Source organism: Brienomyrus brachyistius, unplaced genomic scaffold (genome assembly GCF_023856365.1).
Source record: "Brienomyrus brachyistius isolate T26 unplaced genomic scaffold, BBRACH_0.4 scaffold47, whole genome shotgun sequence".
Classification (NCBI taxonomy): domain Eukaryota; kingdom Metazoa; phylum Chordata; class Actinopteri; order Osteoglossiformes; family Mormyridae; genus Brienomyrus; species Brienomyrus brachyistius.
In genome coordinates this window covers 2,421,290-2,435,885 of record NW_026042322.1, presented here as the reverse complement: position 1 = coordinate 2,435,885, position 14,596 = coordinate 2,421,290, and the positions used below count along the sequence as shown (strand labels likewise).

Below are 14,596 nucleotides of genomic sequence, written 5' to 3'. Positions count from 1 at the left end.
AAAGATAAGATGAAGGTATGCAAAAAGAGGCACTCAGTGAGGCGTAACTATCCTTCAGGGTGCAATATCAAGATATTCATAAAATCCATGTAGCTAAAAATAGCTGAAGGCTGAAAAATGTAAAACAGTTGACACATGACCTGTTGATATGCAGAAGTAATTCTTACAAAGTACTGCAGTCATCCTTGTTGCCTTTTTACCGAACCACTCTGAAGTTAAGTGTTATTTTAGCAGCAGGCAAAGGGTCAACATTAAACACGGAGGCTGAGCTGCAACGATCACTCTGCTTCACTAAAGCAACCAGTGAGGGAACTGCCTGTTGATGTGTCTGAGACTGAAGACAGGGCGCCCCAGACCTGCCAACTAGATAATACAGAGGAGTGAAAGCATTTCCAGATTTTCAACTTGCACAGATGGACTTTATCCATCCTTTTTCTCTCACCTCCCATCTTATTCAAGGTCACGGAGGGTCTGGAGCCTATTGGCACAAAGCAGGACACACTCACACACCAGTCACTCACACATGCACACCTATGGGCAATTTGGTAACTCCAATTAACCTCAGCACGTTTTTGGACTGTGGGGGGAAATCTACAGTACCCAGCGGAACCTCCACAATGACACGGGGAGAACATTCTAACTCCACACACAGAGCTAAGGCGGAGACTCAAGCCCTGGTCCCAGAGGTGTGAGGCAACAGTGCTAACCACTGTACCACGGTGACACCCACAGTGGGCTTTCAGCTCAGAATTTCCAAACTGCAGAAGTCCAACCAGGAGACCAGGAAGTCCTTGTGCTTGCTGTGAAGGTGAGTGTTTGGGGGAGGAAGCAGTCTGAAGGTCAGGGTAGTCTGTTTGGAAGACCACCGAGAGGAGTCCCAGTGATACTGTTCAACCGCAACTGGCTTTTCTTTTTAAACACGAGACCTTTAAATCTTAGGCAAACTGTTTACACCTGCCGTCTGTCAGCTATGGGCGCAGCGCAGGAACCCATTGTTTACATTGTGTTTAAAGTGATTTTCCCTTTTATTTGGAATCTGCCTTAAACAAAGCGATTCTGACATTCACAACTATCGTAGCCCGGAACGTTGCTGTCAGAGACGGTGGGTTTAGAAACCATTTCCTGTTCAATGGGTTGTTTCTTTTCCTATATTGTGTTTTCCACAGTAATCATCCAAAAAAATATCATAAAAAAATAAGTTTGATTTAATTGCATTACTTTTAGTTTCCTCTCAGTATGCATCAACATGTGCACAATTTCAAATATTAATAAATTAAGCATTTTAGCAGTTCCTTTTAGAAACCAAGACAATTAAGCTTCAACTTCTGTCCTGATCTGATGCTTCTATTATATATGATATCTTATATCTACTGTTTATAGACATATTGTTTATAATGCACATGCTGTTTTTTGAATATTAATGAAAATTATGTTATTCCGTATCTGGAAATAGTTTTGGAAAGATGCAGGTACACATTTAATCTGCATAAACTACAGAGTAGATGTGTTCTGTAATACAATAGAATATTTAAAAGAGCAATTTATGGAAAATATAAACGAAATGTGTGGTACTGTAGGCCTATAGTGAAGAATACTTCTACCTCACATCAGTGTGTTATATTGCATCATGCGTTAGTTAGCACACTTACTTTCATTGTTTTGTAATCCAGACAAAAATAACAATTGTGTTATGTCCCCGCATTCAGGAAACTTACTGCGCCCATCACAGCCTGCTATAAATAAAGCAAACAGTAACATCTCCACAGTTTGTCTCACCCGAGGCTGAATATTAAACAGGGACCAGAGTTTTATTTGTTTACAAAAAATGTGACAAGGAGAACCTGGAACGAAATGCGCATCGAGCGTCCAAACAGCAGCCGGAATCACGGACTGTACAAAGAACGAAAAGGGGAAGAAGTTTGTTCACGCTGAGTCTATGTGCACAGCCGTCCGGAAGCACAAACACATGGATTTTTCAAAAATGTCCCATACATTGATGCAGATAAAAGTTATAAAAGCCTGACAAGAATGATTCTGAAAAATTCAATTTATTGTAAAATGACATACATTAAGTAACCACAAAGAGTAATATTTGGATCGCTGTACTAATATCATATATTAAATTATAATTATATATAATTATTATATATTATTATCTTATATATAACATGCAAAATCTTGCTAAAGGCAGAATTATCTTCTAGGACAAAGTTTGTGATTTATGAATTACTTTTTATATAATAGCTTTTATTTATAAATAGTGTTCTATGTTTTGTCTTGATCCTTTGAAAACAACATAAATTATTATCGCTACTATCATTACTAGTGAAAATAATATTTATGATACATATAATAACATTAATCATGGATTACTTTCTCACATACAAACAGGGTTATTTCGGTATTCTGTCTCTGAACGTGTCAAGTAATTGCTGAAAATAACAGGGGATGATCGCTCATTTGCACAAATATTATCCAATGCAAATGATTATAAGGCAGGAATTAAAATAAGCTTATCACATCTGATTCAGTTTGACAACTTGGTAGTGGCCTCAGGCCAACACTGTACGTGCACTGAAATTTTGAGAGTGCGGGGAAGAAAGACAGGGGAACCAAGGAGAAGAAAGATGAACAGAGATACTGAAACAGGGCATATTTGTAGGGCTTTGAGATTCATTCAATAAATCGGGTTTTTTTTTTAAGGGAAGCCTGGGAAAATGATATAGCATCTGTCACTCCTATATCTGTCTGTGAGAACTGCCATTCTGTGTGGGTACATGCTGACGAGATCCAAAAACACAGTCCAAAGACCCCCCCCCCATAATCCCCTTGCTCAGTTACAATTACAATTGCAATTACAATCATATTATACATCTATCTAACTTTGGTCCAACAATCCAAATTCATTTGACTTTAACAATGTAGTCTTCTGTAGCTATTGTTCCAGGTATACCACGCATGATGTTTCACTTTTGTTTAACTAGTACTGGTTATTGTTTAGACAGCTTGTTTAGTGTTTATAACACTGCTATCATCCTGTGCTTGAAACAAGGTACCAACTGCTCCTAAAATGATGACCATTAGCATTAGCATGTGGCTAGCGAGTTACTTTAGGAAGTGTATTACTTCAACCTTTAAAAATTTGTCAGTGACAGTGTTTGTTAAGAGCACGCATTTTGTAGATTTACTTGGATTACAGCTGAATGAGTTTGTTAAATGGTAGGTCTCTGCAAACAAGCTGTCACAAAACGGAGTACTTTGATTTCAAAAGATTTCCCATAATGCCCAAACAATTGTGTGTTATGCAGTGCGACATTATGGGAAGAGAAGACTGATCCTAGTGTGAGTGGAAAATGAATGTAACTCTCTGAAAAGAGCAACACAGAACTACGCAAAAAGTTAATCTACATTGAATTTGAGGATTTTAGAATTTGTCCAGATTCCACATTTCAAAACTGGAATAAAACCTTGTGTACATTTGGCACTTGTACGATCCACCATGTGCAGAAATTGTTGGACGCACACCACTCTGAGTACAATGGCAGCCACTACACAAGGTCAGGCAGAGCGTGAGGGACTGTGGGGAGCCACTACGTTTGGGAACTTTAAAAGATTACTGCCCTGGGTTATGTACGTATGGGGCATTGCCAGTCCAGGATTGATGTGAAAGGCAAATTGCCAGGACTGTTTTTGTGGAATTATTAATAGTGACATCTGGCAAAGTGAAGAGGATATTCATATTCCGGTCAATCTTCTCCAATCCTCTCCCATCTGCTGTGTACTGAAAAGCACCCAGACCGAGTGCTTTACAGTTATCCTGCAAAACATCTAAATCCCTTATAAAAAATGTGTGTGTGTATGGGGGGGGGGTTCTGTGGGGCTCTCGAGATTTTATTCTTTCACTCATATTTTTTCAAAAGTTGTTTATGGCTCCAGTCAAACTAATCCATCATTCTGTATATTTGTAATTAATATTAAAACAACCAGTTCAATTTCACGTCATTTGGTGACAAAATAAATAAATGTATACATGTTATATGGTCTGAATTCATAGCATAACTTTGTATCAAAATAAGCTATTTATTTTGATATAAGTTTTTATAAACAAACATACATATAGACCAAATAAATAAAATGCACAGTTGGCTTAATTGTGAAGGAATCATTAATTGTACCATTAATCTATGGAGCCCAACTCAAGACTCAGGATAAGAATTGTATATATTATGGTGACATTTTACTCATTCATTCCTTTGTTTTAGTAAAATTGTGGCCACATTTAATTAATTCATTCCCACGATATATTACAACGTCGCCACGATATATATAATTTTTATCGGTTTTTTTTCATGAGCGGGCCCCATACTAATCAGTTCCTGAAATATATCAAATAGTTATGATTATACGATCATATTTCAGTGACAACCATTGTTACTCTATGTCAGTATGAGGATGAGAATGTCTCCCAGCTGAGTAAAGACAGACACCATGTGGCAGAGCCAGAACATTTTTTTAAACCCGGAGCAGAATAAGGAAAAGGGACACATCCTTGCCCAAGGAAAATCTCAGTTTGTCCTGCGGCTGGCACTTTGAAAGTCACACTTTGAAATTCACTATTTCCAGAGTTTACGCTAGAACAGCCGAAACCAAAACACAGGGAAGTCCGTAAAATAAATACTTACGATGGAATTTGTAGGGCTCTGCGCTCTGTTTCTGAAAATGGGGATTTCATTGAACTTTCCGTGGAGTGCCAACAAATAACGTAATTCTGGTAAATCGCAGGGCAACAAAACAGTAAAAGGGTTACCTGGCAGACCCTCCAGGTTACATATAATAAGCCGGCATTCCCCAGGCCAAAATTATACAAAAATTACAGGCCCCATCCCACCTTAAATGTTAGTTTGTTAGTTAAATCAGCAATACCTGAGTGTCCATAATGATGTCAGCCTTGGACACCCCCCCCCATTTAAGTTAATCTGCCCCTGGTGAGAACTCATTCAGATGCATATAACTTTAGCTGATGATTTTTTTAAGACGCATAATACTATTAATGAAGAAAAAAATATTACACTGGTATATATAAAATGGTGAGTCAAAAATATGGCATAGTAATAGTACTGGAGAGATGGTAAAGATGAAAGCTAATGGATATGTACTATTTTTCAAAGGGTAATAGTTTTTCACAAGTTAATACACATGATATCACACTTAAAGCAAATAGGCAATGTGAGCAACGTTCCACCTACTAATGATGTCAGAATGTCATGTGACACAGGCAAAGTACTGAGGGTGCATTAGTTAGTGTGTCTCAAGCCATTAACATTACAGTTATGGCTCAGAGCACTTAACACACCACGAGATACCAACCACAAGGTTATTCAAAAGTACTAATTATGTCATTATCTTCCTCTCAGGAATTCCCCGAAATCCCAGTGAACTCATTGTGCTGTTCCTTTGAGTGCCCATTTATTGATTATGCTATTCCCAGGAAAACATAGGTATTGATTATGCTATCCCCAGGCAATTTAGGGACATCACTGAGCTATTTATTTTTCCAGACATTGATTATAAATCAAATACATAATCTCACCACTAGACCATGACAGAAATCGCCTTTGATTTACATTTCATTAAGGGTGTGGGTCTTACTTAGGAACATCATTTAATTATTCAGTATTTCGACTAATCACCAAATAGGGACTTGTGAAAACTACTGTGAATGTATTCCATAAAAGTGTTTTTGTTAAATTTGTGCTCTAACTTATAAACAAATACATTTAAAACATTCACCTGTATTAATAAATAATTTTTGCCATTCTGGCATTTTTTCAGTGTTGTTTAAGATATCAACCTCAACACATTTCAAATACTGAAATCAGCATTAAGAAAACCAGTGGGACATCCATCCATCCATCGTCCAAACCGCTTATCCGTCTGGGTCACGGGGGGTCCGGATCCTATCCCGGTAGCAATAAGCACGAGGCAGGGAACAACCCAGGATGGGGGGCCAGCCCATCGCAGGGCACACTCACACACCATTCACTCACACATGCACACCTACGGGCAATTTAGCAACTCCAATTAGCCTCAGCATGTCTTTGGACTGCGGGGGGAAACCAGAGTACCCAGAGGAAACCCCACGACGACATGGGGAGAACATGCAAACTCCACACACATGTGACCCAGGCGGGGACTCGAACTTTCCTGTTATTCCCTTTACCTTTTCTCCAACTGGCCATTACCTTTGGAACCACTTGAGATTTACAGGTAATGACCTTAACAAGCCGTTTGATTCTGTTACAAAAATTAATTAATTGCTTGAAATAAACCGGCATACAATGAGTCAGAATAAATGAAGGCAATAAATATATAATGAATACGCAAAAAACGAAAACATCATTATGTTTGCGTTGCACCTGCGCAGAAATGCTGACTTTCTCACCACTGGAGGGCGCCGGTATTTTGCCCCTAGCAGCCCTTCTTACCTAAGCCAAAGGTGTATAAAAAGCTCGTGTGCTCGCATTTGCGGCGCAACTGTAAAAACGAGCTAGTGTGCGTATTTACGCGTGCGTCAATGCGTGCTATTGTGTTCGCACCTACAAGTGCGTCAATGCGTGCTATTGTGTTCGCGTCTAAGCGTGCCCATTGCCTCCAATTCCCAGAAACAAACGGGAACACTTCCGCCGCAGTCCGTTACCTAGGAACAGCCAAGCAAAAACTCATATCACTCTGTAGTCTCTTATAATGTGGTTGTGTCATGGCAACATATTTCAGCAGGTATATAAGAAATTTCTTTTAAAAATATGATACGTAGCTGGTCACTAAATGTACCATAACTGATGGATTTGTCCCTTGGTTTTTAGTCGAGTCTTCCATTGAAATAACGGTAAGCGCAGCAAATGTAGTATGCACCCAAGGCATTAGCCTGCTTCTTAAAGTAAACAAGCCTGTAGCTTACCTAATTAAAAAGAAATACTTACCATGTGTTAAACAGCCGTAACATGCAAAATTACTGTCTTACAATACGATAAATAATACCTGCCCCGGGGAGGTCGCTGTCTGTCGTATTGATGTTATTGGAAGATTAGCGCCGTACAGCAATAAACTGCCGCACTCATTAGCAAGAAGATGGAAGACGTGTCTTTGGGGACCATGCTGGCTTACACAAGGAGCCGCAAAACCTCAAGGAGAACCACGTTTCAGGTGCAAAAGACACATATGGTGCTGATACGACGATTTAAAAAAATGTGATGCTAGAAGTGTGGCGTCGACTGTAGACTCGTCTAATGCTTCCTTGATCGTTACAAAAGAAATGTAATTAAAATGTGATACACGTAATCGTGGCTATGCCTTTAAATAGCCCATTGTTACATATGCATTTAACAGTCCTACGCTATATGGAAATGAACCTGAATACTCCTGTATAGCCAGTTTTAAGTGTTTTTCATTGAAACGGATAGCTGATCGACTCTGTCTGCATTAACAGGACGAATTACAGGCTGCAATCTCAGCCAGGGCTCAGAGGAGTACCTACGAGGAAAGGTATTCTTACGCAGATGACTTTGACGATGAAGATGGTGAGAGTTTCTATTACTCTGCTTCAAATTATATGTTGTTTTTTTGGTGTTATTTGCCGTCTGTGTTGCTGTTCATGATTCTCATTATTGGTGCTACATCATTGGTAGTTGCTAATATATTGTCAGTTAAGTAACTTGTAGCAGGAAGGAAAGTAGGTGTCTTAGTATTTAAAAAAATATCTTTAAATTGTGTTTTATTTATGTTTGGTTTCGTGCAATTTTATCATCCTTTATCAGTTATGGTAGCAGTGTTGCTCAGGGCTAGGACAGTTATTTTGCTACCCTGGGAGTGGGGGGTTCGAATCCAACCTTTGCTGTAACATGCCTGGATTTTGCATGTACCCCTTGCCTGCTGCAGTCCAAAGATACATAGTTAGGATATTTGGTGTTTCGAAATTCTAAATGCTGCTCCGTCCCATCCAGGGTGTACCCAACCCTTGGAATTTGCTCCAGTGAACCCTATCTATTGAATGATGGATGGATAGATGGATCTAGAAATTAATAAGCAGTGTAGATCATGGCAGTTTATAATCTTCTTTATGTATCAAAGAGGGTAAAAATTTTGGTGTGTTTTTCAGTACAAATGAACTCCTTCGATTCAGTTGTAACCATTATAACACATTATGCTGAACTGTCTCCCCCAGATATATTTAAGGAACTGCTACATTTTTCCAAACAGAAGAAGACTGGGGCATTGAAATTGGATAAGAAGAAATCCAAAATCAATGACTTCAGGCTCTCTGATGACGAGGACGAAAACGCGAAACCCAAGCGAGTATCATTTCTAAAGACACAGAAAAAGACATCCTGCCCACCCCCAGAAGTTCCGGAACAGAGGCAGAGCCCGGAGGCACCTGTAGACAATGGTTCGGATGGTAGCCATAGTGATTTCGTACAGCCGGTTCACTCTAGAAGCAATGTCCTGGATTCCAGGGAGTCTCCGACCTTGGAGAGGGGTCAGTGGGAATGCCCTTCACCCCGTGACACTGGCGAGGTCAGACCAGAGGCAAGAATTGCAGATGAAGAAGATTCCAGCCTCCAGCCTAAGGAACCAAGCACATTACAGAGCAGCTCCACATGTTCTGGTACCCTAATAAAGTTTTTGGCTCATGAACATTTTAGAGTTCTCTTGTGATGTACACAATTGTTTTCAATTGCTGTTTTAACTGGTTTTAAACACAAACGGGAATTTAATTCGCATGCAAACACATGTCCTTACAGTGGCTTATATTGCCATCTGGTGGACAGCTCTCTAACAACAAAGGAACAGGTTGTCACGGTAACGGGGAAAAAAACAAAGACTGAATATAGAGGGAAAAATCAATTCATCATCAACATTATCATTTTCATTAAAGTCACCATTGTTTTTGATTGGGAGAATGCCAGCCTTATTTTATATACCTGGAGCCTGAATGTATATCTTTTGTAGGTAGTGTTTTGGAAGATGAGTTGCCCAAACCAAAGCCTCGTCAGAGGACCCTGAAGTTCCCCACTAACATGGAGAGCGAGTCGCTGCCAGAGAGGCCTCTCACATCATCTGTGTCCATCCCCCTGTACCCCACGGAGATGGACAGCATCACAAACAGGGTCTTCCACAGCTCTAGTCCCCAGGTAAGATCCTTCATGCCTAGTAAATCGGCTTGTTTCTAATCTGTCTCTGGGCCACTCTGCACGTAGAAAGGTTTTGCTCACAATGAGAGCACTGGGGGTGTCCCTGGGGTTTTATGAACATGGTGCTCCACCAGGCCTGAAATCTGTCCCCCTGCACTATGTAGCTAAAGACCAGGGGCCGGTTGCACAAAGCAGGATTTCTTCCAGATAGCTTGTTGGATTTCATGTAGCCTGGGCTAAATGTAAGTGAACGAAGATAAAGTCTGTTTAGCCCAGACTAATAGTGATGGCCAAACAAAGCTTCATGAACCATTTGCTATATTTCCTGACCCCACTAGATGGTGCTCTTTGTTCAAAAAACGGCTCCAAGTGTGCACCAAAGCAAACCAAGAGCACCATCTACAACAACAGCTACAAGTTATCCGGCTAAGCAAGGAATCCCGCTTTGTAAAACAGGCGCCAGGACCTAGTTTACCATAAATAAAATTATAAAAATCACCCAGTTGCTTAAATTGGTTAGTGGGAGAATTTTATCTATGTAAGGTGGTTGGAATCATTGCATTTTTTCTTTGACTGATAATCTGAATAATCTGGAGTGATTGGCTGCAAGGAAAAATATGAATATGGTCAGTCTTACAAGAGTAGTTCTTTTTGGAATGACCTGTTGTGTCCATACTTATCAGAGGGCTCCCAGAGAAGACGTCTCCGTTTCAGCCAAGTTCAGCACACAGACGTTTTCTGCTGAAGACCAGCTTGACATTTCTGTCCACAAATCCACACCTGGCTCAGTGAGCAAAGGCGAGGAGTCCATTTTCCGAAGCCACATTAAACGTTCTGACCCTTTGCAAGCTTGTCTGTTAGTGTCGCGTTAACTGTGAAATGAATTTGTTCTTATGCGTTTGAAGCTGGCGTTTATTTGTGGCAATCCTTTTAGAGTCGTGCGCTTTGGAAGACGGAGAAGAAGGAAATTCACAAAAAAACAGCACGTCCTTTGAAGAGAAGCAGGTGAGAATGAAATAAAATGTCAGTTGGTGGGTTTGGTCCGAGGACCGGTAAATTTATAGAGGGCAACGCTGGGTTACGGGCAGCACCTGGAACGCTTCTTCTCCATTCTCCATTAGTCCTGCCTCAGCAATAGGAGCATGACAGCTTGCACAGTAAGGATAACGTGGCTGTGTGTGGTCGTTCATCCAGGAGGACACTGCAGATGGATCCCAGCTTAGCGGAAACATGGAGAGCTGTGTCGCAGAAAATTCCTACAAGGCCAGGGAGAGGTGAGCATTTGCATGTGTGGGCGTCTCCTCGTTGGTCTTCGGAGCAGGATGGGCATCATTCGATTAGAGGCAGCTGGTCCATAGAGGCAGAGGTGGTGGCATATCCTCTGTTTTTGGGATTAAACTATGAAACAAGGAATTTTAAAATAACTAATTACTAAAATACTATTGTCATTTGAAAACACATTTCCTCTCTTCTTCGGAATAAAATGCTATTGTAAAATTGTACAACGTATCATCTTCCTATTTCTTTTTTTAGCCTCTAGCTGCCATTACATTTGACCAAGTTTACCGTGTGTTGTTTTTGAGGGAGATTACTGCAATTTTTGAAATCTTTTTCTCAGAACTGGATAACCAGAGTCAGTCTCAAAGACACCAGTATTTCTTATTTGGCATTTGCCTGTAAGGGTACGCATGCAGTGTCATCAGTCTGTTTTGTTGTGTGTATATGAGTGGACGTTTGTGTGAATTTAAGGCCGGCAAGTTCCTTCACGGCCAGATCTCAGAGGACCCAAATCTGCCGCCCGCACACAGCACAATCCCGATATCTGGGGACGCTGAAAGTATTGGATCACAAAGTGTACACTAAAGAATCCCAGGCTGAAAATGCTGACTCTTTGAGGGCCACGGTGTACCAGGTAGGAACATGTATGATCAGCAGACAAGTCACCCCTCCCCAGACACTGGAAACCTTTCCCAGAACAACATTAAATCACAATTGAATCATATGAATAACATGGTGAGAGTAACTTATTGCCTTCATGTTCCTGCTGTTCGGTATTGGTTGTGTTTACAGGAGTGGCTAAAAGGTAAAGATCAGAAAACGAAGGAAACACTGAGGGTCAAAAAACAAGAAGAGAAAACATTAGCGGAGAAAAAGATTCAGGTAATGAATAATTTCACTTGTTTTACTATTGTTCAACCATTTGGACATTAGTTTTAACCAAAGGGTCAATTTTACTAATTTAAACATCTGGTCGTCATCGGCACCGCTAGAGATTTTGGGGTCCCATGGAAGTGCATCATATTAAACCCCCAACCCAGACCAAGCCAAATTTGGCACTTTTGCCTCACTGCTCGGTATTCCTGTGCTCATTCTGCCACACAGGAAGCCCTGGATAAAACAGGTGAAGCCAAAGCATCATTTGAAGCCTGGAAGGAAAAGAAAGCAGAAGTCACGAAAACGAAAATGCGAGCAGAGCGTGAAAAGATCAGGAAGCAGCAGATGGAAACAGACGAGAAGGAGGAGAAGAGAGAAGAGGCCAAGAAGGCAGGTGGCTCATCCATCAGCCAGATTGATTCCCGAGTCCCGCTGTGACTCTTTGTAACGTCTGACTTCACTGTCTTCTGCATAAGGTCTTTGAGAAGTGGAAGCAGGACCAGGACAAATGTCTGAGGGAGAGGCAGCAGACGGAGAAGGTGAGCGAAAGCAGGCTGAAGCAAAAGCGGGAGGAGCAGACGGAGATGAGGAGGAGAGAGTGTACGTCAGCCTTCAGCAAGTGGTAAGGCGGAGCCGCCGGGGAGCGTGCGACTCGACGGATGATTGCGTGTGTCGTTTGCTGAATGCCTTTGAAGGAGATCAGAAGATAATGGCACAGAGTAAGCCATGACAGAGAGGAAATTATAGTTAATTAGGACCAGGTACAGTTTACATTTGTTTGGTATTATGGGGTGTAGATGAGAGTGACACCGATGTAGCATGCTGTATGTAGTAAATAAATCAGTCCATCTTCGACCCAAATATCCAAAGAGGTCGAGATGAACCTAAAACCTTTCCCTGGAAGTACAGGGCAAAAGGCAGGGGACTGACACACAGACACACACACACCAAGGCAGATTAACACATAGGCTATCCTAGGCAAGTATCAGGGCCCTCTTGGGAACATATGGAATAGCTAAACTTATAAAATAGGTCGATCCGCCGGCATCTCCCCATCCCTCACTTCGGCTTAAAAAGATTGCTCAAGTTGCCCACCTGAAAGACGACCTCCTAGTGTCCATACCAATGTTTGCCTAGGACCCCCAGACAAGTTAATCGTCACCCTGACACACGTTGCTTCACCACAGATGGGAGACGGTTCTCAGGGAAAAAGGAAATTCACGAGGAGGCTTGTGGATCCTAATGCGTCCCACCGCATCTCTGCAAATGTCTGTCTCATTCTCGATTTAGTTATTGGGCAGATTTTTTATTTTTTTTGTCGAAATATTTAGGAGTGAAAAAAAGGAGGAGGTCATTCAAGAAAAAGTGAAGTCGGAGCGTCGGCAGAAGAAGATAAAGGAAGAGGAAGAGAAATATGAGAAAGAGGAGAAGAGCAGAATGGCCCTGGAGATGTATGAGACGTGGATGGTGCGTTTGCGGGGCACGGGGTCTCAGTAGCCAGCAACTACATGCTCAAAATCACTCTAATGTTCCCGACTCTTCGAGGATAATTACAGTCATTTTGGCAATGATGACTAACTGTTTACTCACAAGCAAAGTGTTTAATTGCTAGTTTGGCTATTTGGGTTCATGCATGATGGCACACATTGCTAAACAAACAGTAATTCCCTTATTAATGAATTTTTACATTTATATACATGGTTTGGGAGTAGGGATTTTCTGCATACAGGACAAATTCCACCCTGGCATTTTCAATATATAAATGCATATTTTGTTTGGGGGGGACAGAATGCCAGTGCATCACTGATTTTTATTAATCTGTCACTAATAATTACAAATAACTCTTGTTTAGCGTCTACCAGTCGCAGAAAAAACCCATTTCCATTAGTAGGGCACATTTACGACCAAATTTCGCGCACCTGACAATGCATGCCGGAGTGAGAGAGTCCTTTGAAGCAGAATGTACAAAACGTTGTGAAAAATGCCCACCTGATGAAGGATAAAAGAAATCCGTATGAAAGTCGTAAGCATAGTCGCGGTTACGCCTAGGCTACCGTGACTTTCACTTAGCGATTCTTTCACTTAGCAACCTGCTGGTTGGAATGGAACTCGCTCAATGTGGAGGAGAAATATTAGCGATGTACTTTGCAGTTATATAAATGTTAATAATGAGTATGTTGTCACTGCCGCATCGTTTTTTATAGCGACGGAAGGAGCGTCAGAGGCGACGAGAGAGGAGACAAAGGAGAATCGACTCCATTCTGCTGGAGGCCCCTCCTCCATGGAGCCCACCCAGTAAGACGGTACCCTATGGGAAATAGACTCACAGTTTCTTTAACTTATGCATTACGATGCAGCCAGACCAGGATCTCTGTGTTGTGACTAAAACATGGCTGTACATATTTTGACAAACGTGTATAAATATATTTGGAATCCTTTATTAAATGTATTGTAGCTTAGCTGGGGTGTTGTTGGTAACACCAAGGACATGCCATTCGAATGAATGGGTGACTCTGAGTTGGGTGTCTTTACTCCTGTGTGCAAGCGAGCGTGCCTGCGAGCGAGACAGCCCCGCACTTCCCAGGATAGGAACCAGGTCCCTCTGGTCCTGACTGCATAAATGGTTACTGGAACTACCTTCGTGAACAAACCACATCCCTGTTTTCATGTAATGCAAACTATGTTTAGCCTATTTAAGACATATCATGTTAGTAAAACCAGTAAGCCAGTAATCCTTTGGCATCATATGATTAAATATTACACAACACAGCCCTGTACAATTAGCTAATTTATTGTGAGCTTTTCGTAACCCTCGTGTGTCATTCACCCATACTGTGCTCCGGGATGTAGACTTTGGTCAGTGTTTGCTTACTTAAGCATGTAGGAGGATTTCGCTCCTTGGTGCATGTATGACTTTGTGTTTACGTCCATATATAATGGTATATAGGTGTGCTGGATATCCAGTGACTGATTTCTTTCGTTATTATTCACAAGAGCTGCTTTACATTTATTCAGCATTTATTCACAACATTTATTCAAGTGATTTAACACTTTTACCATCTCTGCAGCCAGGTATTAATAAGAGCTGGTCACCTCATATCTTTGCCATATATTCATGAAGCAAATTCTGACAAAGGGGCTCCCCAAGTTGATACATTTGTTAAAAAAAAAAAAGAAATAGCTTCCTGTCTTTTTTCTTTTGACTTAGGCTTTGATCAATTTTAGTTCATCTGCATGTAAAAAGACCAGAAAAT

The 14,596-nt window shown here is 41.1% G+C and overlaps 1 protein-coding gene across 5 annotated transcripts; it reads left to right on the top strand.

Moving 5' to 3' along the window:
* The first annotated feature begins 6,697 nt into the window (after positions 1-6,697).
* map9 (microtubule-associated protein 9) lies at positions 6,698-13,801 on the top strand. Of its 5 annotated transcripts, none has more exons than XM_048999827.1 (15): positions 6,698-6,777; positions 6,864-6,886; positions 7,122-7,203; positions 7,487-7,577; positions 8,222-8,662; positions 9,007-9,188; positions 9,872-9,986; positions 10,123-10,193; positions 10,383-10,462; positions 10,938-11,100; positions 11,259-11,348; positions 11,571-11,732; positions 11,819-11,964; positions 12,674-12,809; positions 13,547-13,801. In XM_048999827.1, the coding sequence occupies exons 3-15, from the start codon at positions 7,129-7,131 to the stop codon at positions 13,661-13,663; spliced, it is 1,869 nt and encodes a 622-aa protein (XP_048855784.1). In that variant the 5' UTR covers positions 6,698-6,777; positions 6,864-6,886; positions 7,122-7,128; the 3' UTR covers positions 13,664-13,801. The 5 variants fall into 5 exon arrangements, with proteins under 5 accessions (XP_048855784.1, XP_048855783.1, XP_048855786.1 ...); XM_048999829.1 differs by having other exon boundaries at positions 6,724-6,777; positions 7,126-7,203; XM_048999826.1 differs by having other exon boundaries at positions 6,703-6,886.
* Positions 13,802-14,596: the final 795 nt, after the last annotated feature.